The 25,577-nt window shown below is 37.8% G+C and overlaps 2 protein-coding genes across 2 annotated transcripts in view; both read left to right on the top strand.

Annotated features, from left to right (window-relative positions):
• LOC117785343 overlaps positions 1-21,866 on the top strand; it is a 69,012-nt gene extending 47,146 nt beyond the window's left edge. Inside the window, exons 3-8 of the mRNA XM_034623301.1 lie at positions 610-753; positions 5,947-6,053; positions 8,085-8,258; positions 12,499-12,653; positions 12,740-13,019; positions 19,863-21,866. Of these exons, the coding sequence (XP_034479192.1) occupies positions 610-753; positions 5,947-6,053; positions 8,085-8,258; positions 12,499-12,653; positions 12,740-13,019; positions 19,863-21,429 (2,427 nt within the window). The 3' untranslated portion in view covers positions 21,430-21,866. The remainder of the gene's footprint in view (positions 1-609; positions 754-5,946; positions 6,054-8,084; positions 8,259-12,498; positions 12,654-12,739; positions 13,020-19,862) is intronic.
• Positions 21,867-22,021: 155 nt separating this feature from the next.
• LOC117784094 (protein distal antenna-related) lies at positions 22,022-24,066 on the top strand. Its single transcript, XM_034621708.1, has 2 exons — positions 22,022-23,404; positions 23,457-24,066. The coding sequence occupies exons 1-2, from the start codon at positions 23,209-23,211 to the stop codon at positions 23,972-23,974; spliced, it is 714 nt and encodes a 237-aa protein (XP_034477599.1). The 5' UTR covers positions 22,022-23,208; the 3' UTR covers positions 23,975-24,066.
• The last annotated feature ends 1,511 nt before the right edge of the window (positions 24,067-25,577 follow it).

Below are 25,577 nucleotides of genomic sequence, written 5' to 3'. Positions count from 1 at the left end.
ACTTTGGTCTCAAAATTAAGAATTTTGGTTAAAAAAATGCGTCGAGAACATAAGACTTAATTTAAATAAGACCAAGTTTTTATTTTAAGAATAAATGTTTTTAAAATTAAAATCAAAAAATAAAGAAATTAATAATTTGCTTTATATGAAATAGTATATATTAATACTTTCCTAGCAACTTAAGATTTTTAATCTTGTATTAGGAACTCTGATTTATTAGATTAATATTCTTAAAATTAGTAACATGGTCTTAAAATTTTTTTATATTAAGAACAAAATATTTAAGAGAAATGTTCTTGATTTTAGAAGTCGTTATTTTTTTCAGTGTACAGTTTGTGGTAATTCTGATTTATGACACCGCGGCAATCAAATCTAATTTATAACTCTGCGTCGTCTAAATGATGACATATGTCCAAACGCCCCCCACTTCCCCTTCACCCATCCCACGTAATTCCCATATAGTCGTTGCCTGACAGCTTTATGGAAATGTGGAGAAGGGAGAAGGAAGAAGGGAGTAGGGAGTAAGAGGTGACAGGACATCGTTGTGAAATCCCATTTACACTGGCAATTTATGTGACTCGCTTATCATTTGACTCTCCTGCTTTTCAGATTGTCGACGGCAATGCCAAAACAGACGTATCCAATCGCCGGGAGCCGGGAATGTTCTGCGGGGAAGCGGAACAGCCTCAGACCTTCATCAGTGAGACGAGCTATGTGAAGGTGCTCTTCCATACGGATAACTTTACGGATCAGGTGAGCTCTCACTTCAAACTGCAAATCTATTGTTCCCGTTTTGTGTCTATTAATCCACTTAACCCCAAGTTAATTAGAGAGCAACTTCCCGTCGAGACTTGGCTTTTAGCCCACCATTTGTATCAACACCTGGCCACTGATTCTAACCTCCTTTTGTAACCAACTCCAGAGACTTCCAATTACCACAAAAAAGTTTCCATCGCAGCTTGTTACCCAGTCTACCATCTCTATCTTCAGCTTGCCAAGACTCCAACGCACTTACAGTAATAAACTGGAGCTATCCTCCTTATTTCACATGTGTCACGTATGTCTCCTCCTCCTGCTTGTGCTCATTCAGGACATTCAGCTCTACTCTAAAGCTTCTCCTCACCTACATATATATTTATATTTATCACATAATTTAAGCAAAATATTACAACACACAAGTCCTTGCTGTCGTCGTCTCCTTTTTCCGCTCCTAGACGTCAGTTTTTATACCCTCTTCTTTTTTTAAATCAATCTAAAGAAATCTGTTCCACAGATACTTGAAAATGCCTACTTACTGTCGGAAAATTATATACAAAAACTAAAATTTTACTGTGAGTTTTTGTAAAAAACTGTGCAGCATAGATTTGAAAATAAATCTGAGAAATCTATGAAAATTTCATGTATGAAATCGATATATCATATTTTAATACATCTCTGGTGGGGAACTTTACAGACTGAGCTTACATTTGTTCGAGTGATGAATAAAAAATGTTCATGTTCTGTGAAAATATCCGTTCAAAAAGTATAAAAATGACTTGAGAAATATTTATGTGGGGCTGAGTTTTTAACGTCTATTAACGTTGAAGTTAATTTACTAAACTGTTACGTAATAAAAAGTAATAAACAAAATTTTGTTGTATTATGAAAATATGCACCTAAGGGCCATTTTTTAAATGTCTTGACAAGTGATATTTTGACATAAAATGCAATGAAATTAATGCCAAGTTTTGAAAATATCCCTTTGATCAAATTGATGTGAACTTTGGAAAGATGGTAAAAAATTATTCAGACAGTAGAAGAAAAGAGTATGTAATAATGCTTGCAGGGTGTCTACTAGTCGCATTATTTCTTTTGGAATTCTTTGAGGTGTTTTATTTTGATTTTTTCTACTTCACATTCGCATTCGCTTTCGCATTCTCATTTTTATTTTGTTGCCTGTTTTCTTTGGCTATGACCCGTGTTGCTCTATCTGCTTGGCTGCATTCATGCAACTCACTTTCGCACTTAGTCCACCCTATACATATACACAATACATATGTACATATATACATATATATATTTATATGTACACGTGCTTGCATTATTCAACTCGACGTCTGTGGGGAGTGGACGTGGGCGTCGTCTCCTGACTGTCGTCTAGTTGGTGTCTGTCGCATCCCGCATCCTCCCTCGCATCCTTTGCACTGACTGGCGACTCTTTGCCGGCTGCAGGTTTTCTACTTATGTGAAATTCTGTTCACAACTTGAATTCTATTTAGCTCCATGCTGGCCCCAACTCCTTGTCCCTTTTAATTTCTTTGTTGTTGTTGTTCTTGTTGTTTCTCTGATTTTATCCTGCAAAATGATCTGCTTTGTTTTGGATGCGGTATTTGCATTTGCGAAATTAAAGATAACTTGTTGTTTTGTACAATTTTATTATTTATCTGACAGTTTCTTTAAAGAGTTTTGTGTTTATTACAAACAATGGTTTCCAAATTTAAAGCAACACTTTTTATTCCTGATTGACTTAATTACATATTAAACATTATTTTGAAATTGACTTTTACTTTTGATAAGACAAACTAATAGCAGATAGATAATACTTTAGACTAATTAAAAATCAATAAATATTTTTTCATATTATATAATTTTGTTTATTGAAATAATTGGGTTATTCTGATGCTGAATCAATTAAATTTTATATCCTCAGACTTTGAATTTGTTTAGTACTAAATAATTCTTGTGATTTATCTAAAATTAGTCCAATTACTTTTATATTGCATTTTTCGATTGTTGACAACAATAAATGAATTATTAAATAAATGAAATAGTAAATAAACAAAGAATTAAACTAACACATAAATAAATATAGTATAAGACATTCATTTCTGATCGATCTACATATTTTCTATGAGTGCAGCATATTAAGCCGAGTTAATAAATTAACTTTACTTTTAGATATTGCCAATTTCTAGCTATACTTCATCTCTTGTCTATTTTCATCCCGAAAGCCAAAGAATCTGTCCAATCCAATATCTATATAAGTAGAATGGCTTTAAGTAGTGAATGCAGTCGCTTAGCTTAGCTTCTTCGTTGTTGTTGCATTTGCTTCATGGCTTAACTTCATGCTGCAGCTTACAAGTTGCATGAAGCGCAAACACAACAAACAACACACCCACACAAACACACACACACACACACACACAAGAGCAAAACTAAGGCCATGAAGTAGTGTTCCATGCAGCAGATAGACTATCCTCCTACTCCTGTTCCGACTCCGACTACTGCTCCTACTCTTACTCCTACTCCTGCTCCTGCCCTCCAGAGTGTCTTATGCACACCTTAATGGAGTCATAAATATTTATGAAAACTCGCCCCGCTAGCTGGCTGAAGTTGGCTGCTGCTTTCGCTGCTCCACAGCTGCAGGGAAGAGGGAGGCGCAGGGGGGTTAAAGGCGGCCAAAGGGAACGTTTTGTTTTTGCCACGTTGATTTTCTCGGAGTTTTCCACGTCTGCTGCCACAATTTTTGCCACTTATTTTTGCGCGAGCGCGTTGGAAAATGCGTTTCATGCAGTCCATTGAAAAAGTGCCAGTTTGGATATCATTTTTTATACTCGTAATACATAAAAATAATAATAATAATAATAACATTGCCACGCACACAATTTAATAAGCAGAGCATTGCATTCTAGCAGCATTAATAACAAAAAATTAAATTGAAATGAGAATGAAAATAAAAATAACAATTTCCACATTAACATAAATTCAATGGGAATAAATCAAAAATAATTTTCGCAAATTGCCAGACAAACGGCATCCGTGCGTCAGCCGAGAGAGACAAAAAGCCAAAAATATCCAAGCGTAATCTGACTGATTTTTAATTTATTCGAGCACAAATTTGCCAGGATATTAAAAAGAATGCTGGTACCGGGCAACGGGCAACGGGCCAGGGTCACCGAGGTTGCATTGATGACGCGACAACGTTGCCATGACGATGCTGCAGTGCATCCGCATCATCATCATCAACATCATCCATAACGAGTTGCAGCATCAGAAATATTCAATGCATTTAAAGTCACATAATGCGGCAAATATGAGCTGGCAATGGGAATGGGAAAGGGAATGGGAATGTGATTGGGAATGGGAATGGGCAGGAAAAGGGGGCGTGTCCATGCACGTAACAGCTGGTATGCCTGGCTGCCATCGTGACTGCCATCCTGGCAACCATCGAGGCTCACTCTCCGCCATTGTTCACATCGTTAAGTGGCGCTAACGTCATTGACGCCGGTAACGCATTTAATATTGACATGTGCATTACGTTCCTCCAACGAGGAGAACCCGCTGGAAAGCCGTGACGGGGCATTCCCACATGATGATAATGAAAATGACAATGACAGTGATAATAATGATGATGATGATGATGGAGTGGAAATTGTAGCACCATGGATAATTGGTAATATAGATAGATATATATTTACTATTACAGTGATATAAATGAGCTGTATCAGTTTTATGAGCTAAATTGTCTACCAACTCATCATTTAAAATTATTTAAATAAATACTCAAATTTCATACAAATTGAGACATCCGATAAATTGATAAGGATTTGTCTCACTTTATTTTAAAGCCTTTTTAAAATATAAAATGATTTTTTTTTATCAAACTCATAAATTATTTGTGCACAATTTTCAATTAATTGATGTAATGCATAAAAATATATCAAAAGTGTAATTTTTTATGGAAAATTCGACAAAATGTTTGATGTTTCCAAGGTAACTATCCTAAACATTCTTGGAAATCTTTTGTATGCACTTAAGTATTTGTCTTTATCTGTGTTTATGCGAAATAGTTTCACAAAAATTTAGCAAAGTGAAAAAATACGCACGAAAGTCTATTAGAAATTCTGTCTAATATCGTTGCATTTCATGAAATGTCCCTTAAAAAATTTATTAATCTTCTTTCGTACGAAAAATATCGATTAAATAACAACAAAAATTCAAAATTAAAGTAAGTTAAACAAATTTATTAATTTATTTTGAATAGCGTAAATAAATTGTTGAACTTAACCAATTTTTAACCAATTTCAAAGATTCTAAAAAATTGAGGGATTTGACAAAATTAAATATTTATTGAATTGAATTAAAATATGTTTAAGCTGATTAAAAATGCAAAAAAAAATGTTCGAAAATATTAAATGTCTGACATTTTAGATTAACATTTCGAACGGTTGCTTTCAAAAACATTTCTCATCAAAATCTCTAGAGATTTCTGGAACACACCTGATTATAATGTTGTCTGTCTGTTAGATAATATAGTAGAGAGACGCAGATTGAAAAAGTTGTTATCTTTTCTGTCAATTCTCCTGCTATTGCCATATGCCAAACAATTCCAAGAGGGACTAGGAAAAGTCGTCAACGGAAAAGCAACTGCGCCTACGTCATTGCAGCAGGTCATTAGTGTTGATGAGGCGCACAGTGCGATGGGGGTCACCACGGGGGTCAGAAAGGGGTCAGGCCAGCTGAAAAGCTACAGCAAAAGCAAAAGCAAAGAGGAGGCAACGAACAGCGAGCAGCGAACAACAGAGAAACGTGTCGCATTGGCAAACAACCAAACGGTGGACAACGGTGAACAGAGGAATGCAATGTCTTCGTGAATTGAGCACACGGCTAAAATGATACTGAACATTTGGTGTGATTGGGCGTACCGAGATACAGGTGGAAATGGGCGTGGCAATTGTCTGCAGTTGCTGGGAAATTGACTAAATTCATCAACCAGGTCGCATCGCAAAGCTAACTACTAATGACATGCAGTTTAGCAGCTCGACAACATTGGACAGCGTTGCGTATACGTGATTTGCGTAGTGCTTAAAAACAACAACAACAACAAGAATAACAAGGAGATCATTGCATAAATTTCAACTCATTTAGCTCGATTCTCTAGTCTGTTCTATTTTGTTCTCTTTTCAGACCTACTTCACATTCGATTCACGCGCCGAGCAGCAAACCGAAGTCTATTTACGCTATGGCCAACATCCGGAATTATATCCAAATCGTCGTGGCGAAGTTGTGCAAGGGTGCGTATACTTAATATACAATACAGGGAGCAGCGAGACTGTGACCCGCTGTGACCCGAGCTTATCGATAATGTTTAGCGCCTTTGTCCAATTTTTATGGGCTTCACTCGAGGACTTGTCAAGGGGCTGGCGGGGGGCGTGGCTGACAACTGACAGTTACTACTTTGTAGCCAGCGATGCGTTAATTTAATTTTATTATGTTGCACGCAACTTGAGTGGTTTTTGAAGGACACGCACAGGCGATGTCTTTGACAATTTCGGAAAGCGAAGAGAAGAGGAGAAAGGAGTGGAGATAATAAAAGCGAAGAGAGAGCAAAGTAGAGCGCTTTTCATAATCATATGCGAAAGGCGACAGGCGACAGGAGGAGGACTCAAAAGAATGTTGGCAATGCGGTAACAGAAGGTCACATAAAATTGAATTACAATTTGCCAGTCAGTCAGTCCACAAGTGGGCGGGGCTGTGGAAGGCGGCAGGCACTGCGGCAACATAAACTCGCGGAAAATGTACAGAGAGACGAACGGAGGCGGAGACGTAGACGGAGAAAGACATTGAGAGACAGCAATTGCTGCCTTGGGCCAAAGCGAGCATTCAAATATCCCAAAAAACTTTGCAGACATTAAATTTCATTTGATTTCATTTCCTTCTTTTTTCTCTTATTATAATTTTTTGTTTTTGCTTCGTCGTCTAACTTTTATCTTAATAAAATAAGTTGCAAGTTTTAAGCATTTGGCTTGGAATCGGAATAGGGAGAGAACAGAATTTATACCACCTCAGCGAATATTTTATGCATACGTGAGTTATTCTCAAACGATAGCAAAACTTTCAGATAGGCTTCTTTTTATCTTATTTTTGACTGTAAAGTTCTCGAAATTATTAAAGCGAAAATTCTTAGCAAGAACTTATTTGATGCCATGAATTTAAGTGATATGAAAGAGAGCGTACTTGAAGTATATTGAATCCCGAACCAAATCCCAATTCAATGTCAAATACAAACAAAGCTATCGCCCACATGGCCAATATGATTTTTATGCTAATTTGCGGTCACGCGCATGGATATTCACTGTAACAACCCAAGCTAACCCAACCGAAGCCAAAACATAAAACCAATTCAAATAAACGAGACTATATGCTCAACTAGGCGATACCTATTAAATTATATATTTCTTTTTATATTACTTATATTATTTTTTCAGCTCTTTGAAGAATGGAAATTAAAAGGAATACCAAGTTAAGGAGAATGTTCGAGAATGTTCAATTCGAAGTTCTTTCAATATTTTAAGCTAATCTGAAATTTTATCAAAATGAATATAAATTAACGTTTTCTTATATCAATTTAAAGTTCCTCGCAATTTTTTAGCTATTCCTATGGCATCTTAAATTTTCATATCATTTCAATGCAACCCTTTTGAATAAATCTACGGGGTATCAACAAAGAACGGAAGTCAACGACAATTGGCACAATGAAAGTCAAATTTTCATGAGCAGTGAATAAAAATAAAAAAAAAAAAAATAAAAAAATGGAAAAATTAAAATTAGAAGTGAAATTTAGAGTACAAATAAAATGAAAATCATATTTATGCAGCCAGCTTGAAGCGTAGTGACAACCCTGGCAATGCGTTTGTTTGACTTGAACAAATTGAAAATTATACGCACGGCTATCCATACAATTGTGCATTTGTTCTTGTAATTCAAGAACAATTTTACAAGGCTTTCTCACAAGGAAAATGCTCAAGAGTTTCCAAATCAGTGAACACAATTTTCTGGTTTTGTTGTTTTTCGGTTCGTTGTCGTGTTCGTTGCCTGAAAGGCAATTCCAGCGATTAATTTGTTGGATTTGTGTCCAAGGGGGAAAACTAGCGACAAAATGAGACAGACAGAGCGAGAGAGAGGGAAGACTTTAGGCCAAAGATTTTAGACATTTATTGGTAGCTGCTCGAAAGGGGGAAGGAAACTTCCCAGAGTAGAAAACTAATTGAATTTAATTACAATTTTTAATATATCTCATAATTCTGTCTCTGTCTTTGTTTCAGTTCGTACTGCGAGCGGGAATATCGCGACTGCCGTCTCCAGACCTGCTATGTTCAGGCCCCGGCGTATCCTGGCCTGTATCCTCGAGCCCTCAACTGCCGTTATAAGCTGCACACGCGACAGCCGTACATCAAATTGTATCTGCAGAACGAACAGTTTGCGGTCGATGGCCAAAGGTAAGCGAAGTTCACCTCAACTCACCTCAACTCACCTCGCAACACCTCTTAACCACCTTCAACTGCAAACAATCGTTTTGGCTACAACTCTGCGGCATATGCAAATTCAAATTGCCGAGAGAAATTAGCGCCAAGTTTAACACCCTGTAATTTGTCATTTTGGCAGAACGACTACGATTCCAATTTCTCGACTGAATTTTTGAGCTATTTTTTCTGCATTTCTTTTGTGATTTTTTTTTAGTATGCTCTTTTTTATTTTTTTTGCTTTGGCGAACAGTCAACATTACGTGTGTCGCTCGGTCGCAGTTGTTGTAATGCATTTGGCATGCTGACAATGACAATTTGACAGAGCGCTCTGGAAAAATTGGCACCAATTTCGTGGAAAACGCTGGCGACATGTCACAGACCCAATCCCAATCCCAAGCTCAATCCCAATTCAAACTCCATTTCCATTTCCAGTCAGCAGTCGCAGTTGCAATCACAATCACAATCACCAATACCATCAACATTACCGTGACAAGAAGAGTCTTCTGTCTGCCAGAAACTCCCTTGCCTTGCACTTTGTCTCTCCACATGCAAATTGGCTAAAGGATTACATTTTCAGTGAGTTCTCCTGGGCTGCAAGGCAGCCATTGTCGATTCGGTATTATTAATGTGAAAATGATGAAATTGTCTAGTTTCTAGGTTGACTGGCTTATTGCTAAAGAGCAAGCTGAGAATTATTTAAGTTAAAATGAAAGCATTAGAAATGAGCTGTATTTAACTCTTTACGATTTTGAATTTGAAATTGTTAAATTCAGTTCTTCATAGATTTTTGTAATTTATTTTATATTTATTTATATTTAAGAAAATTAGTACTTTTTAATGAATGAAATAATATAAATAAGTGAAATTAATTTTTGACGAATTTCCTCAACTTCAATTAAATATTGGCTGCAATTCCCTAACTGTATTGTCCGTTGAAATTAAATAGTTGTTATCTGTATAGTATCCTTTTGGAGTTGTCCTCTAATCGCTTCATGGATTTGCATTCCATGGCTGTGAAATCCCTTTGGAGTGCGAGTATTAGCAGCTCTTTGGGGACACTCGACACACAAAATGCCAGCTGTGTTCTGGCCTTAAATCAGAACTTAAATATTTTATGAATTGCCCAAGTGGCTGTTGAGGGTATTCTGGCAGCCATTGTAGTAACCCCAGCTGAATCTACTCGTACCTGTGCTCAACACAATTTACATTTGCCATTCACTGACCTTTCACAAACGTTGCGGGCGGTCATTAAACATTTCGCCCGTTTCTGCCTTATCATTGCCTCAGAGGGGGGTTGCATTTAAAGGGCACCCCCTCACCAAAGGCGCGTCTTAACACTTCTCCAAAGGGGAAGGAGACACTTTACAAATGGACTGAAAAAGTGTCTAAGTATCTTAAAGCTGTTTGATGTGCAAATGCCAACGCTAGTCAGCATATTTCAGTTGAGTGTTCTTCCCTTTCACCCTGGGCAACTCCTTCCAGGATACGCACGTGCACATCAACTGGCAACTGGCAACTGGCAATGGTCTCCTTCAAGTTGAAATTAGATAAGCAACATTCAATTTATTTTTATAGATTCAATTTGAATATTTACCTTTTGAGCACTGCAAAGTCCGGGCAGACACGAGGCATGTCAAACTGTCAGCTTTGACAGCGAAAAAGCGAAGAGTTGAAAGTGTGGATTGCTCAAAAGAAGGGGGATGGAGAAAGGAGAAAGCTGAGGGTAAGGACTGCTCATTCGGACTAGTTGAAAATCCGCTTTAAGTGCGTATTAATTTGCAAGTCTAAGTTTCCCTCTGCTGTCTATGGCACCCAACTCGATTCAGTTCAGTTGAGACTCAGGAATGGGTCAGTCAGAAGGCGGGCCAGAAAGGATTAGTCAAACAAACGCTACAAACGAGCTAATCGCAGAGTCCGATAGGACAGTCAAGTTAATCGAATGGTTACGTGTATTCAGCAAAAAGGGTAGAAGGGTTTCAATGTTCAAATGTCATTAATGATGTTTGGTTTAGACAGCCTTCCTCTTCTTTCTCCCTCCTACCCATCGATATTGAGTGGGGGAGCATACTTTAAATTCCATCAATTTAGTCAACTCACTGAGCAAACTAATCGTTAACTTAAATGAAAACTTTGTATCCAAGGGTATTAATTAGAGATTACAAAACAGTCAAGTTTTGATGATATTTCAGATTTGTTGTTGTGCAATTTGGGTAGGATTATTCATAGGCTTATAATTATAATATTGTATGCTCACTAAATATTTATTTATCTATTTTAAATTTTATTTTTAAGTCTTTTTAAACGATTAGAAACAATTTAAAATTCCACATAACTTGTTTAGTTTCAAAAACTTTACTCATTACAGATAAAGTTTAAATAGAAGGCAACTTAAAGTGTTGTAGTAAATTTCAGATTCGATTAGTTCTGCAACTATTTACACACAATCAGCATAATCCGTCTAAACATTACACACAAATCTCCCTCAAATCCAGTTAATAAAACACCAAGTCTAAGTTTTGATAGCTCGTTTTATTATCAGAGCACAGAGACAACCTGTCAGACATTCCCAAAATATATATCTGAAGGTGCCTCGTTGCTCTCTTATAAATCAGTTCAGTTTATTGCAAAGTCCGAGTTCTTTTGCCTGCCAGTTTTCCAAAAAATTTTTCTAATTTCTGCGTACCAAACACAGCAAATACTTTGCCAGCACAGCAGTTTTTCCACAACAACAACACAAAAAAAAAAAAAAGAAAACACAAACTTACAAACACACTCACACACACACATACACACACACATTTATGTGTACGCAAACACAACAAAGTTGAGGGAAACTTTTTTTGGGTATATAGTCAAGGCGAAATAAATGCAAAAGTCATCGAGAAAAAAGTTTTTTAATATGCCGAAATTATTACCAGTCAGTTATTTTTGATATGTCTGTTGGCCAAAAAGTTTTGCCAACCACCAAGTTGGCTAGAATAGAAGCGGCCCAGAGAGATGAGAAAGAGAATCAAAATAATCAACTTTCTGCCTTACGCATTTATTATCAATAAGTTAGATTAGGTTTCCCCCCCCCACCAGCTTCCCCATCACTGAATAGACCTGAAGAGGAAACTTGCTGACAAAGTGATTAAATTGACTGAAACGAATCGAAACGAAGCGAAAGCTAATAGATACTGTTACGGATACAGATACAGTCTGAGATACATAGATACACCTACCAAATAGATTCAAAGTTTGAACCAAAAAGTTGGACTCGAACTTTTTACGGGATTCTGTCAAAGGCTCAATAAAATGTCAATTAAATCGACATTTTTGTTGCACTTTCAAATCGCACGGACAGTTTGCAGTTTGCAGTTTGCAGCTTTCAGCTGCCAGTTGTCGGCCCGTATTTGATTAAAGTCCAGAACTTAATTGCCAAAGTTAGCTTTCAATTAGAAAGTTCACACAAACAGAGTGCACACACACACACACACACACACTTGCACACAGGTGAATGGCAATTCGTTTTCCTTTTGAATTTGGCTTGAAAGTCTACGCCTTCAAGCAAATTGTATTGCCAACAAATGGCTAAAAAAAAAAGGGGCCTCATCAATGGTCAAAACTGTACAAAGGTCACTTTGTCTGGGCCACGCTCAGGGTTATGCCACAGCCAGACGCCTCAATGGCCAACAAAATACAAAAAAAAGTCCAGCTGTAGAAGTTAGAAAATGCCTCAAAATAGACGAGTTGGATTTTTGAGCTCCTTTTTTTTAACATGCGCCGTCAAAGTGCAAATGAAAGTCGAAGGCAGGGGCGTAGTCAAAGGGGGGCGTTACAGAAGCGTTAGTTATAAACAGAAAATATCCATATTTTTATATATAAAGTAAAAGTTTTGAAATTTGCTGATTGCATCTATCCTTTTCCTTCTTCCTACCCCCTTAACGACGCCCCTATCTCGACTCTTTCTTATGTCTTTTTATTCATTTAATTTCAAAGTGCACTTTAATATTTTTTTTTCGTGTTTGCACTTGAAATTCTGTTACGTGAGCTTTATAATTGCTGGTTTTTTATTAAGTTGCCGGTCCTGTCGAAGAGATAAATTTAATTTTCCCCTTTTGCGCGACCTTAAATGAATGAAGGGATCAACACGGGCTTTTGAACTTTAAAGTGCACGTAGATTTAAGTGAAAAATACTTGTATTCATCAGCATATGCAATATGTCTCTATATAGATGCGAGAATGTGATGACCTGCCCCATTAGGCCCATTGGATCCGGGAACGAGCATTGTCCCTACGATTGGTTAGCTGTCTATGATGGCCGCGATGAGCACTCGCCGTTGATAGGCAAATTCTGTGGCCTGGGCAAGTTTCCATTCAGCATTATTGGTAAGCACAATGGCAATGCCGATGGCAACTGCCTGATAGACCATATTGACCACAGACCATGGACCAATCCCCCACTCTATTTATAGGCACATCACAATACATGTACGTGGAGTTTGTTACATCACCGGCGGGTCCGTTGCTCAACACTGGCTTCCATTTCAATGTTGGCAACTGGCCAGGTCATGTGGAGACTGCCGGAATCAAGCACGGCGTCTGCGATTGGTTGCTCAGCTCCGATTCGCTGAAGGACAGCAGCGCCAGCGAAGGGATCTTCCTCAGCATCGCCCACTGGTATCCGCCAAACACATCCTGCAGCTATCACATCAAGGGACATCCCGGCGAGATTGTACGACTCTATTTCCCCAGGTTAGTCAATAGTTATTTAATACCCGACAAATACATAAAAATTAAAGTGAGCTCATAAGTATTTATTAATATTTATCCTCGTATGTTATTTTCCCGTTTACTGAATCTGTGTGAGCTAGGGATGGATTATTTGTATTCCAAAAATATGATTTTACCTAACAAAGAATCTTTCCAATCAAAGTGAGAGTAGAAGGATTTATTATTTTTACATTTTTTTATATTTTAATTTTGTTGGCTGAAAATAAAAGATGGTATTGTATCGTATGGAGATTTATTTAATTTCTGCATATTTTGGTTTTATCACACAACGTAAATATTTTAAGAAAATAAGTTGTAGAGCAATTTTTTTTGGTAAAAGAGCTCTATCAATATGATAAAACTTGCTTATTTTTTTAGTTTATTTATTAAAAATATACATTTGTAAGATTAAAATAAATTTTTTTAGTAATAATAATGTGTAAAGTTTAAGAAATTTGTACATTTATATTTAGTGAATATATATAGTGAAGAGAGTGTATAGGAATGTACTTCAAATCAGCAATAAAGAGTGAATGGTCGACTAAAAGATACCCTTCACGTATTCTATTAGTAATACAAACAATTAGAGTACATATCGCTCATTTACTGTAAGACCATAACTTAGAAATACGATAATAATGTCGAGTAGACATTTTCCAGCTCATATTCAGTGCATTCAAAAGGATTTACAATCTGAGCCGCCCATTTGTGGAGTCTAACACACAACCCGACGAGCTCTGTTAAATTGTAAATATCTCAACAAAAGGGCGTAGTCCGAGGGTCTTCAGTTCAAAACTCGTTGCCATCGTCGGCATTTCACTTAAAGTGTAAAGTTTTGCGGCTATGGAGGATGCCTTCCAGAGGTTTTGCATTGCCTTTGCAGTCCCCTCTCAGTTCCCATTTCCATGCCCATACTCCAATTCGTATAACAGCTCCAACTTCAATCCATTTCGGCGCTGCGTTCTATGCTGTAAGCGTATTTTAATGAAATTTGCCGCAAAGATTTATGTGACATTTTAATTTAACGTGTCGAGTTGAAGTTGTTCTTTATATTTTTTACTTTGTTTGCCCTTCCCCTCCCTTCCCTTGTCACACACTTCTTTCTTATCCTTGTCGGCGTCGTCGGGGCGTTGTTTGTGTCTGAGTTTGGGCTCTGAACTTTTGTCCAAGTGTCGCATTGGTCGTGCATTTTCAGTTTTCAGTTTTCGGTTTTGGGTTTTCGGTTTTGCAATCTTCCTCCCTCACAGTGCAAAGCGCCTATTCATAGGGTAGGGAAATATTTTATTGTGCTGCGGTTTTGCCAGCTTTATTTCGAAGGATCGTAAGGATTCCCCCTAAGACTGTTGGCAAAGTTTTTGAAGATTTGACATTTTGGGGGCATTGATGGTTTCGTTGCTTCAATTGAATCCATTCGATGGGTGTACTAAAGAGTTAAGTAGTAAACAGGACTTAAACTTAAGAGGGCTTTTCAGTTGTTGTTGCTATATCTGTGCATTGCACAGTTGAGGAGTTCATTGGAAAAGTTGTAAACAAGTTTAGTGCAATTATTGTAACCCAAGTACATAATAAGAGCAGGTTATCTGACTGAAAACTGCAATAAGTACTTTTTATGGTATGGTATGTTACAGTTTGTGTGATGTGTATTGTATTTCGTTAGTTTAATTGTTTTCCTGACAATCTGTGACCCTGTGAAACTCTCGGATTTCAGTGGAGCATAAACTATTGCTTCAACCTCGCCCAAAAGTTGTCAGAATAGAATGGAAACCTTCAACTAACCTAACAACAATTGCAAATACGAGTACGAGTAATTCTACAAATTCGACCATGTTACAATCTTATAATTTATGCACAAAATGTTGCAAAACATTGCCAAGTTTTTGGCTAGAAACTGCAAAAGAAAACTATGTATGTGCATAGTAAACATTGGACACATAGATACACACACACACACACACACACACACACACACACACTAGTGGGAGTAAAATATCAAACAAGTTTTTGCCAAAAGATAAATATTTATGTCCACCTACAAAAGGAGGAAAACAGAATGAAACTAAACCCGAAACTGAGAAAACTCAACCAAATGCTGAAGTTGTGCACACGTTTACACCGATTGCCATTAAGAGTTTAGAAGTGGGCAACATGATTGCGTGATTACAGTGCACAAAATGTAACACTGTGTGTGTGTGTGTGTGCGAAAGAGACAAACATACATAGCAAGTTGCAACTTGACGGAAAAATGCAATGGGAAACTGCGTGAGTTCTGCCTCAATTTTCGTAGTTTCAGTTCAAGTTTTTGTCTTTGCCAGTTGCCAGTTGAATTGTTGTTGTAATAGATCCTAATAGTTGTTGTTGTTGTTGTTGTTGTTGGTGCCAACTTCACTCAAGTTGTTGCAACGCCCACGACAACAATTGCACAACCTCACAGTCCCCTTATCAACCATCTGTCTGTTTGCCTTTTCCTACAATCCCCCCCTCCCACAAATCCCTCCTTCTTCACTCCTCTTGCCTTGCAGAATCCTTGAGAGCGTCACTTTCATGTGTGAGTCGCTCCTTGGCTGCCTCAACTGTTGCTACTGTTGCCACTGTTGAACCTCGTTGCCTGCCTCGTGCCTCATGCCTGCGAGTCTAGAGTCTAGAGTCTAGACACTGTCGACATTGTTTCCAACAAACTTGCTCATTTAAGTAACATGTCATGCCTCAGCTTTTTTCTGCTATACTAAGTACGAGTTTCTACTGCCCTTTTCGTATACCGTATAACTTCTAGCCGAAATGATTAAATATAAGCGAACATGCGTTAGTCGCCTTGTTTGCCTTTTGAAAAAATGTCAAGGGGTAGGTATGGAAAATTGGATGATATATGGCTTAGAGTCGAAAAAATATCAAATTTTCAAGATGATAAAAATTTAAATGCAGAATCAATTTGGAGGCTAAATCATGATCAAAATGGCATTCCGCTTGAAAATCGGTTAATTTTTGATGAAGTTATGAGGCATCAAAGTTTTTTAAAAAATGTCAAGGGGTGGGTATGGAAAATTGGATGATATATGGCTTAGTATTGAAAAAATATCAAATTTTCTAGATGATAAAAATTTAAATGCAGAATCAATTAAGATGCCAAATCATGATCAAAATGACATTCCGCTTGAAAATCGGTTAATTTTTGATGAAGTTATGAGGCATCAAAGTTTTTGAAAAAATGTCAAGGGGTAGGTATGGAAAATTGGATGATATATGGCTTAGAGTCGAAAAAATATCAAATTTTCTAGATGGTAAAAATTTAAATGCAGAATCAATTTGGAGGCTAAATCATGATCAAAATGGCATTCCGCTTGAAAATCGGTCAATTTTTGATGAAGTTATGAGAGATCAAAGTTTTTTAAAAAATGTCAAGGGGTAGGTATGGAAAATTGGATGATATATGGCTTAGAGTCGAAAAAATATCAAATTTTCTAGATGGTAAAAATTTAAATGCAGAATCAATTTGGAGGCTAAATCATGATCAAAATGGCATTCCGCTTGAAAATCGGTTAATTTTTGATGAAGTTATGAGGCATCAAAGTTTTTTAAAAAATGTCAAGGGGTAGGTATGGAAAATTGGGTGATAAATGGCTTAGAGTCGAAAAAATATCAAATTTTCTAGATGATAAAAATTTAAATGCAGAGTCAATAAAAAGGCCAAATCATGATTAAAATGACATTCCGCTTGAAAATCGGTTAATTTTTGATGAAGTTATGAGGCATCAAAGTTTTTAAAAAAATGTCAAGGGGTAGGTATGGAAAATTGGATGATATATGGCTTAGAGTCGAAAAAATATCAAATTTTCAAGATGATAAAAATTTAAATGCAGAATCAATTTGGAGGCCAAATCATGATCAAAATGGTAATCCGCTTGAAAATCTGACTATTTTTGATGAAACTATGAGAGATCTAAGCTTTTGAAAAAATGTCAAGGTATAGAAAATTGGATGTACTCTGTACTCCGATGATACCTGAAAAATAACAGGAAAATTTGTTTACTTACATTATAATTCAAGTGTTAATTTATATTTATATTTATATATTCATCGATATTTAAAAATTGATTATACATATATTCATATTTTTTCCGTTCCGGTTTTAGCTATTTAACATATTTAATTATTTAAATATGAGCGTTTTTCACTTTCGGACTTAAATTCACCAAGTTAATTAACTAGCCAAAATTTTGACAAAATGAAATAACAACAAGTCAAAGACATTTAACAAAGGACGCTCTTTATATTATATTATATTATAAGGTCGCTATTAATATTATATTTACTTTTACTTCTCAGTAAGAATATTCATATAGTATCAAATATTTTGTGTTCACTCCTATTCAAATAAATTGGAGTATTTAGATGCTTTAAATTTGTTTTCTTTTTATAAAAACTAGCTTGAATTTTACTTTAATTATACTACTACTTTAGTAAGCACTCGAAGATATTATTTAAGCTATGCTTTGCTGGGATTTCATTTAAAGTAATAGATTCCCAATGAAATATACTACTATTTTTAGCACTTTTTGCTTCCAATTGTAATAAATGTACGCAATAAATCTGTTTAGGGGACAACTGAAAGCTACAGCTATTTATCAGTAGACGCCCACGCTTTAAGCAGGACTCAACACGACACCAATTGACTGCCATATGCACATAACTAAGCAGTTGCTCCCCAAACAGTTGACAACCGACCGGAGCAGGCAGAAATGGAGTAGCAGAGAGGAGGGAAAGAAAAGGGGGGCGGGGTCGTCCAACTATTGCTGCATTGCATATTTTAAGGCGAACTGAATAAACTCCCCACTGAGTCAGCATAGCCAGAACTAGGCTGCAAACGGATTATGAGGACATGCCGCAGGGCGTCAGGCTTACTTTTCGACGTCGACGTCGCGTACGTGAATAACGGCATGGGCACGTCGACCAGGGAGTGGGAGTGGGAAAGTGGAACGGGAGAGGGATAGACAGTGTAAAAATAGTAACTCTGCTCTATTATGAATAGCACTGAGAGAGAACGAAATAATAGTAAAGCAGCACATAAAAAAAAACAGAGCCAAACGTAAAGAAAAAGAAACGAAACGAACGAAACGAAACGAGATGAAACGAAATGAAATGAAATTGTGCCGTGACGCTGCTGACACCGTCAACGTTGTAGTTGTAGTTGTTGCTGTATTTGTTGTTGTTGCGGTTGCCGCCTGGATGATGGTGATTTGGTTTTTCTTTTTCTCGCTTTTGACATTTGGCAACTTTGTGTGGGTTAATAAAATGTTGTATTATGTCATATTTTTGGACAGCGCAAATGTAATTGTAGAAAATCTGCTTAGCAGGACGAATGAATGAATGAATGAATAAATGGGCGATGGTTACATAAACTACGCTTATTTTTACGGTGCAGTTTTGGATGACTGCCAAAAAAAAAAAAAGAGAAAGAACGAGCATAATTGGAAAAGTTTTCGCGGTAGTTTCAAATGTTATTACAGCTTGACTCAGTAGAGAATTCCCTAACACATTAGAGAACAGCTTATACAAAAACTAAAATAAAAATTTCGAATACGTTACCCAAATTTAACTCTTAGATTAATAATAAAATAAAGGAATTCCAGCCAATTGTTAGACCAGGCTTAAAGAAAATTAATCATATTATTATCCTTAGTAAAAAAATACCATAAAAATAAATTTATAGAAATTGTTAGATAAGACTGCTTTAGGCTTAAAAAAAAATTAATTAAATAATTCTCTTTGATTATATCAATTTAATATTACTCTTAATAAAAAATGACTTCAAAATAAATGTAAAAAAATCCACACTCTTAATGTACTATATTGTCTTAACCTGTTAAAGCCGCTGTTCTCTAACACTCAAATATTTGATGGGTCGATTTATTTTGATTGTGAATGAGCTGCAACTTCATCAGTAAGTCGGGCACATTCCTTCCAATAATTTGCGAGCTTCAACGTGACTGCCAAAATACTTTAGCAAAGCAATTTGCATTCATTTTTCAAGCTGCACTGCAACGAAATGCAACTCAAAAAGCAACCGAAATCTAACGATGCTACGTGTGCTAATAAAAAACGAGATTTTACCTGTTACCAGTCGGAATTTATATTAAACAGTGAAGCGACGCAGCTCGCGCGGAGGAAAAGGGGAGAAAATGTGGAAAATGCAGCCCCAAAAATTGTGGTTTTTTTGGTCTGGCATAAAGCCAAAGGCCTTTGGGTTTTCAGGTCTGCAGCTGTTTATGGGGCTTACTTTAAGGATCAGGTTGTCTGATACGAGGGTAGTCTAATAAATAAAATTACCTTATGGTGGAAAACGTAACTTTTTTGAATGGAAATAAATTTGCAGCATTATGTTTTTTTAGAACAAATAAGAATATTGAGCAAAGCACCCAAAATTGTAAAATTTTCTCAGATAAACTACTTATTTGTGTGAAATCTATCTTTTTTAAAATTAAAAAAATATATAATTGTCACAGGGAGCTAACTCTGAAGAATAAAGTGAATACGTAACAAATTCTTAGTCTAATTTAAACTATTTTACCGTGCCTGAAGTAAAATTGCTTTTTATGAAAGTGGTTCACTGTAATATTTAACTAAAATTAGAAAGAGAGACTGTACTTTATAAAACTGTACTTTTTAACAGCCATCAGTTGATGAATTACACTATCCAACAAAATTATTATTTAACCAAATATGATTTCTTTTCCCAAGACAAGGCTGTGGACTTATCAGCCCGCCTTCGTGTGTGTATTATCATCTCTTCTTACCTGGTTCTGTCTCTTTCTCTGTCCTTTTCTTTTGCAGTTTTCGCATCAATCGCATTGAATCACCGATACTGAAATACGAAGGAGACTGTGGAGAATCGTTGACCATCTATGATTCGGATCACGCGGATCCGGCCCGGATCATTAAGACCTTCTGCGACACCTTCTCTCGGCCGATGGAGAAGGTGGATTTTGTGAGCACGAGTCCCTCGCTGTACGTGCAGTTCGACTCGAAGACGGGCAGCTATAGCGGCAGCTCACTGTACTACTGGGCGCACTACGATTTCTTTAACAACACACGCTTCGGTGATCCCGTGCCCAACACGCTCTGCGACGAGGTCATGTACGCCTGGAAGCATCCCGGCGGACGACTGCGCTCCCCGCTCAACTCGCTGATCTTCAAGCGAACCGGCGGCAGCGATGTGCGGTGTCAGTACAAGTTTGTGACGGATCGACGGCTCTACGCCCGGGCCATTATCGAGGTGAACTCGGTGTCCTTCAAGGAGCTGCCGTACAACAGCAATGCGTGCACCCGCTGCCACGAGGAGCGTGTGGACAAGCTGGTCATCTGGGAGGAGCGGGACAAGTTCCAGAATAACTTGGCCTGCTTCTGCGACAACATTCCCAGAGCTGTGCGAGTCATTTCCTCTGCGGACCAGATGAATCTGGAGATGATTGTGCAGGGTCAGCATGCGATAACCTCGTACTTTAAGAATCCCAATCCCCTGTTCGAGGCCACCTATGAGTTCGCCCATGGCCCACTCTGTGGACCCATCACCCTGGGACCCTCGCCGGATGGGGAGCTCGTCTTTCCCTATAAGAAGGCACTGGCCATGGTGGCTGGACCCATGGCACCTCCGGAGCATCACTATCGGCGGGAGAAGTGCATCTGGGAACTGAAGGTGGCTGCCCAGCGGGATCTTTGGCTGAATCTGGAGAAGGCTCGGTTTGCGGAGCGCAGCTGTGAAAGCGCCAAGATTGAGGTCTATCTGGCGGGACGACTGGAGCCGCGCTTTGTCGTCTGTCCGGATAACATATCCCTGGCCAGGGATTTGCCCATACTGACAACTGCGGAGCTGGGCGCCACGGGCGCCGATCAGGAGCCGCTGCCGGTGCTGATCCAGTATACGGGAGACGGTCAGCCGGGAAAGAACATCTTTCGACTGGTCTGGACCGAGCTGTTCCACTTGCCCCGCAATCCCGACGGTAGTCTGGCCGCGTCCCTGTTGCAGGATGGCGCCTGTGACTTCCGCTGTCCCGGGGACACGCAGGTCTGCATCCCACGCCATTTGCTCTGCAACGGCATCGCCAACTGTCCCAATGTGACGCACACCTCGACGCTGGCCCAACTAACGCGGCACATTGAGTGGAATCTGGAACAGCTCGGTCTGCTCCATCACGCCGGCGAGTACAGTCAGCTCGTCCTGCACGACGAGTCCCCCGAGATCTGCCTGAAGCGGGACTTAAGTGAGCTGCCCTACGGCAAACTGTCGCTCATCGCACTCGGACTTTGTGCCATGTTTGGTCTCCTCATCGCCATCCTGAGACGCATGTGCCGAGGGACGCCCAAGCAGCCAGGGCTACAGCATCTGCAGGAGGATTACTAATGACCCACTCGCACTCTCACTCACAGACAGTCCAGAGTATCTCTGATTTTAGCAACATTCCGAACGCTCACTCAGTTTTGGCCTGGTCAAAATACGTTTTGTCACACTGCCATCCCTCAGTTTCCTCGACTTTCCCCCGACTTTCCCCCGACTTTCCCACGATAAGCAAAGCAAACGAAACGTATTTGCACTTTGTAAGTAGTTTTACAATCTCAACTCTATATATTGTACGAGTATTTCACCCCTGAACGCGACATGAATATTAAATATTAATTAATATAATTATACGATATTAACTCGAACATATAAATGTTTAAAAAACACAAGAACAAATGATTAACTGCCCTGAATAAATTAATTAAACGTAAACGTAAACGTAAACGTAAAATTGTCACGTGATAATTGTTGGAAAAAATAATAACAAACATAACAATTAACGGCAAAAAAAAAAAATAGTTTAACAACAAGCATAAAGAAACTAGATATTAATTAAGGTAGACAGGTAAAATGACAAAATGAAAACGGAGGACATGTCATATTGAAAAATAAAAATAAATTGTTGGTGGTTTTATTAGTTATTATGTATCATTAAAAACAAGAAATACTAAATACAATGTATTATTATTGGCAAATTGTCAAGAATATATAATAAACAAAGCATAAATACGATTGCTCGCTGGAGATGATGGCATAATTGATATATACATATGTATATAATGTACGATATACAATACATATACATATACATATATATATATTTTTTGCACATAGATATTTACCTAGACCATAAAAATAACGAGATTCCATTTTCCAATTTGGAACTTAAAATTGCCCACAAATTAAAAGAATGGCTGAAACGTTGCAAAATACCTTTAAATTATATTCCATAATACCAGAGAAAATTGTAAAGTTCAGCTGTAATGGTTATAGTGTCTAAGTCGTATTACCTAGATCTAAGATGCATTATATATATAACAAGTTTAGTTGGCATTGTAGCGAACCAGGCAACGAGCTCTGAAAAAATTATGTCCTTATTTCATTGGCAGTATATGAAAACGTGATCGTCACCTGAATATATTATTTTTTAACAGAAGTTCCATTTTATAATCATTAATAATTTCTGAAAACTTACATATATTCCTTCTTATTAATAAGAGTAATAAGTTGTGTTTTTAAAAATGCATGTAAAATCAGCACAAGGACAAAGTACAGTTTCGCCTTTAAGGACAAGCTACAATGCCACAAGGAATTCCAGAGAATAGCCCACAACAATAATGAAAAGAAATAGTAATTAGATCACATATTTTAGATGTACGTCAAAAAGTTAAATGTAAGAATTGAAAGAAAACACACAAAAAACATAAATAAATGCAATTGGAAAAACAATACCGTTAGTTTCAAATGAGTGGGATTATAATTGTTACGGTTGCATTTAGAAGCGAGTTGGCAGCACCACAACGACCTAATGCGACCCTGGACGACAAATGTCAGTGGGGAACAAAAAAAAAGGAAAACAAGGAGAGAAATAAGCTCAAAGAAAAGCAAATGGGAACAAACGCGAAGAAAACGAAACCCACAGCGATTTATATGTCAGCTGACCAGGGACAGGGCCCTGTCAAACATCTACGATTCCGAACCGATTCAGATTTGACCTATTCCGAAAATAGAGACGCGTGTAAAAATTGAAAATTAGAAACGCGATCAAAAATAAGAAAAGCACAACTCCAAATAAAAGTTGCTTCTTCTCGTTGAATCTTTGAAATCTTCACATCTTCAGCCATGGAACGAACCTCTGTGCCGCGTGGTAAACGTCCCAGGGTACAGGTATCCGTCGACGATAAAGAGCGTGCGATTGCCCGCATCCGGAAGGGGGAAACCAAGGCGGGGATCTCAAGGGAACTGGGCGTGCCGGAGTCCACAGTGCGGGGTTGGGTGAAGCGGGCTGATCAACGCTTGGCACGCGAGGCCTGCGAAGGTAAGTCCAACTCTATATTGTATGCAAATGTGGATGTTAATCTCTATGCCAGCCAACGAGTCCGAATCTCCTCCATCACTGGCAATGCAGTCGTTAAAGCTGCCCGTTAAACGGGATCACAGTGGACAACAGATGTTACCTCCGATGACTCCGAATCCTACGATGATTCCAGCAACTCCCACAATTCCCACGATTCCCACAACATCCGTTGCTGTTCCCATGCCGATGCAGCTCTTCCAGCAGGCGGCTGACAGTCAACTCCAGTTGAACGGCTGGCTTCACATCTTCAATGCCGGCATCCTGAACTTTACCCTGATTGCCACTGCCGCATTCCTCAGAGCACGCATGCGTGGCACAACGGATCGCCAGTCGTTGTGGCAAATAATCTGCGAATATGTGGACGAGGCTGGACGCAATGTGGCTGCCAATGGGGGGCAGTATGTGGTGCCAGCGACGGCGATCAACCGGAAGCTAATTAACTCACCTGCTCCGATGCGCAACAATGGATTTGTGGCGCCACGATTGCACATCACCGCCGAGGATGACGAGGATGAGGAGGTCACGACGTAGCCGGAGCCATGAAAACCAATCGATTCAATTCATTTATGTGTATATGCAAATAAAACGCCTGTCAATGGGATTATGTTGTTGTTTAAGGCAAATAATTGCATTTTAATTAGCAGCGAAATAAGTGCGATAATTGGCTCCGGGTCTCGTTTACAGCCCGGAATGCTCCTGGCCCTGAAAGCCGTGGCCCAAACCGACACAGAAACCGAAACCGAAGCCGAAACCCAATCCGAATTCGTGTCTGATGTGGCTGACTTTATTAACCATATTATTATTTCATTTCATTGCATGTCATGCAAATTTCCCATTGAAATTGTTATTGTACTTATTCCTGTCCATGTTGTCGTTGTTTTCGTTGTTGTTGTTGTCATGTCCTGACTCGTCCCTTGGCCAGAGTCACGTAATTAAGCGGTTTTATTTGCGGCTTTGCCACACATTAATTGCTCATGTTGAATGTGAAATTTATTTAGTGCAAAAGCAAATCGCAAAAAAAGTCACAAAAAAAAAAAATAACGTAGAAAGAATTCCTATATAAATTTAACATTTTTAATATTTAGTTGTCGCGACATGTTTTGCATTTTAGTTATAATAACGCCGGACACACGGATTAAACTCGAATCGCTTTCAGTTTCGGTCACAGATTCATTTGATGATTTCCACAGAAAAAAGTCAACTAAGGATTAAGTTCAACTCATTGAAATAATAACAGTATTTATATAATTAATTAATTGTCGAGTGACAGCATTCGGTAAGTAAGAATTCAGTTGTCAAATTATGTTCTCTATTTTTTTATGGTAAGTATAGAATGTAAAGAAATAATTAGTATTTAAATCTACATCAGTTTCGAACAAGCAAAAAAATTACACCTATAATTCGATATTTAATCCATCTATAAATTTATTGCAGCATTAAAGAAAATAATATGTCCTAAAAATTATTTTTTTAAATGCATGCATCTCAAGAAATTCATTTTTATAAGCTTGGTTAATATTTTATTGACTCAATTGTGCAATCAAAAATTAATGGATTTTTATAAATTAAATAAAATAAAATATATTCCTTATTAAATTGGTTTATAAAATCATTACTATAAAGGAAAATAAAGTTTACAAATTATAATAAAATAAAAATTAAGCTGGACAAGTTAAACTAGCTATATAAAAACCGTCAAATTCAAAAGCCCAATTAATAAAGGGGTTTCTATCTGATGTCCCTTCAATTATTAGTTGAAATTATGTTTTAATAATTTCTAGGTAAATCTCAAAGTAAGGCAACAGTTTGTCAAAGATCTTAAGAAAGTTTTACGAAACGAATTGCATAAAATAAAACACCTAATTGAAGGCTAATCAGGGTCGCGTTTTCATATTTACCTTTTTTTTGTGGAGTTTTGTGGCCAACAACGATATCTAAGGCAACTAAGCCACTGACAGTTGGCCAAAATAGCACTCGCCGATTATCCGGCAGTTCATCGGAAAAAGGGCGAGTTGCTTAACACGAAACTTTTTCCATTTTCATTTTCATTTTCATTTTGCGCGCAAGACCATAAAAAATATGGAAAAAGGCGGCCCAAGAAAATGCGAAGTAACGGGAATACTTTTCTTGTTGA

This window comes from Drosophila innubila, assembly GCF_004354385.1.
Source record: "Drosophila innubila isolate TH190305 chromosome 2R unlocalized genomic scaffold, UK_Dinn_1.0 1_C_2R, whole genome shotgun sequence".
Taxonomy (NCBI): Eukaryota; Metazoa; Arthropoda; class Insecta; order Diptera; family Drosophilidae; genus Drosophila; species Drosophila innubila.
Note: the sequence above shows the minus strand (reverse complement) of the source record. Positions and strands in the feature narration are given on the sequence as shown.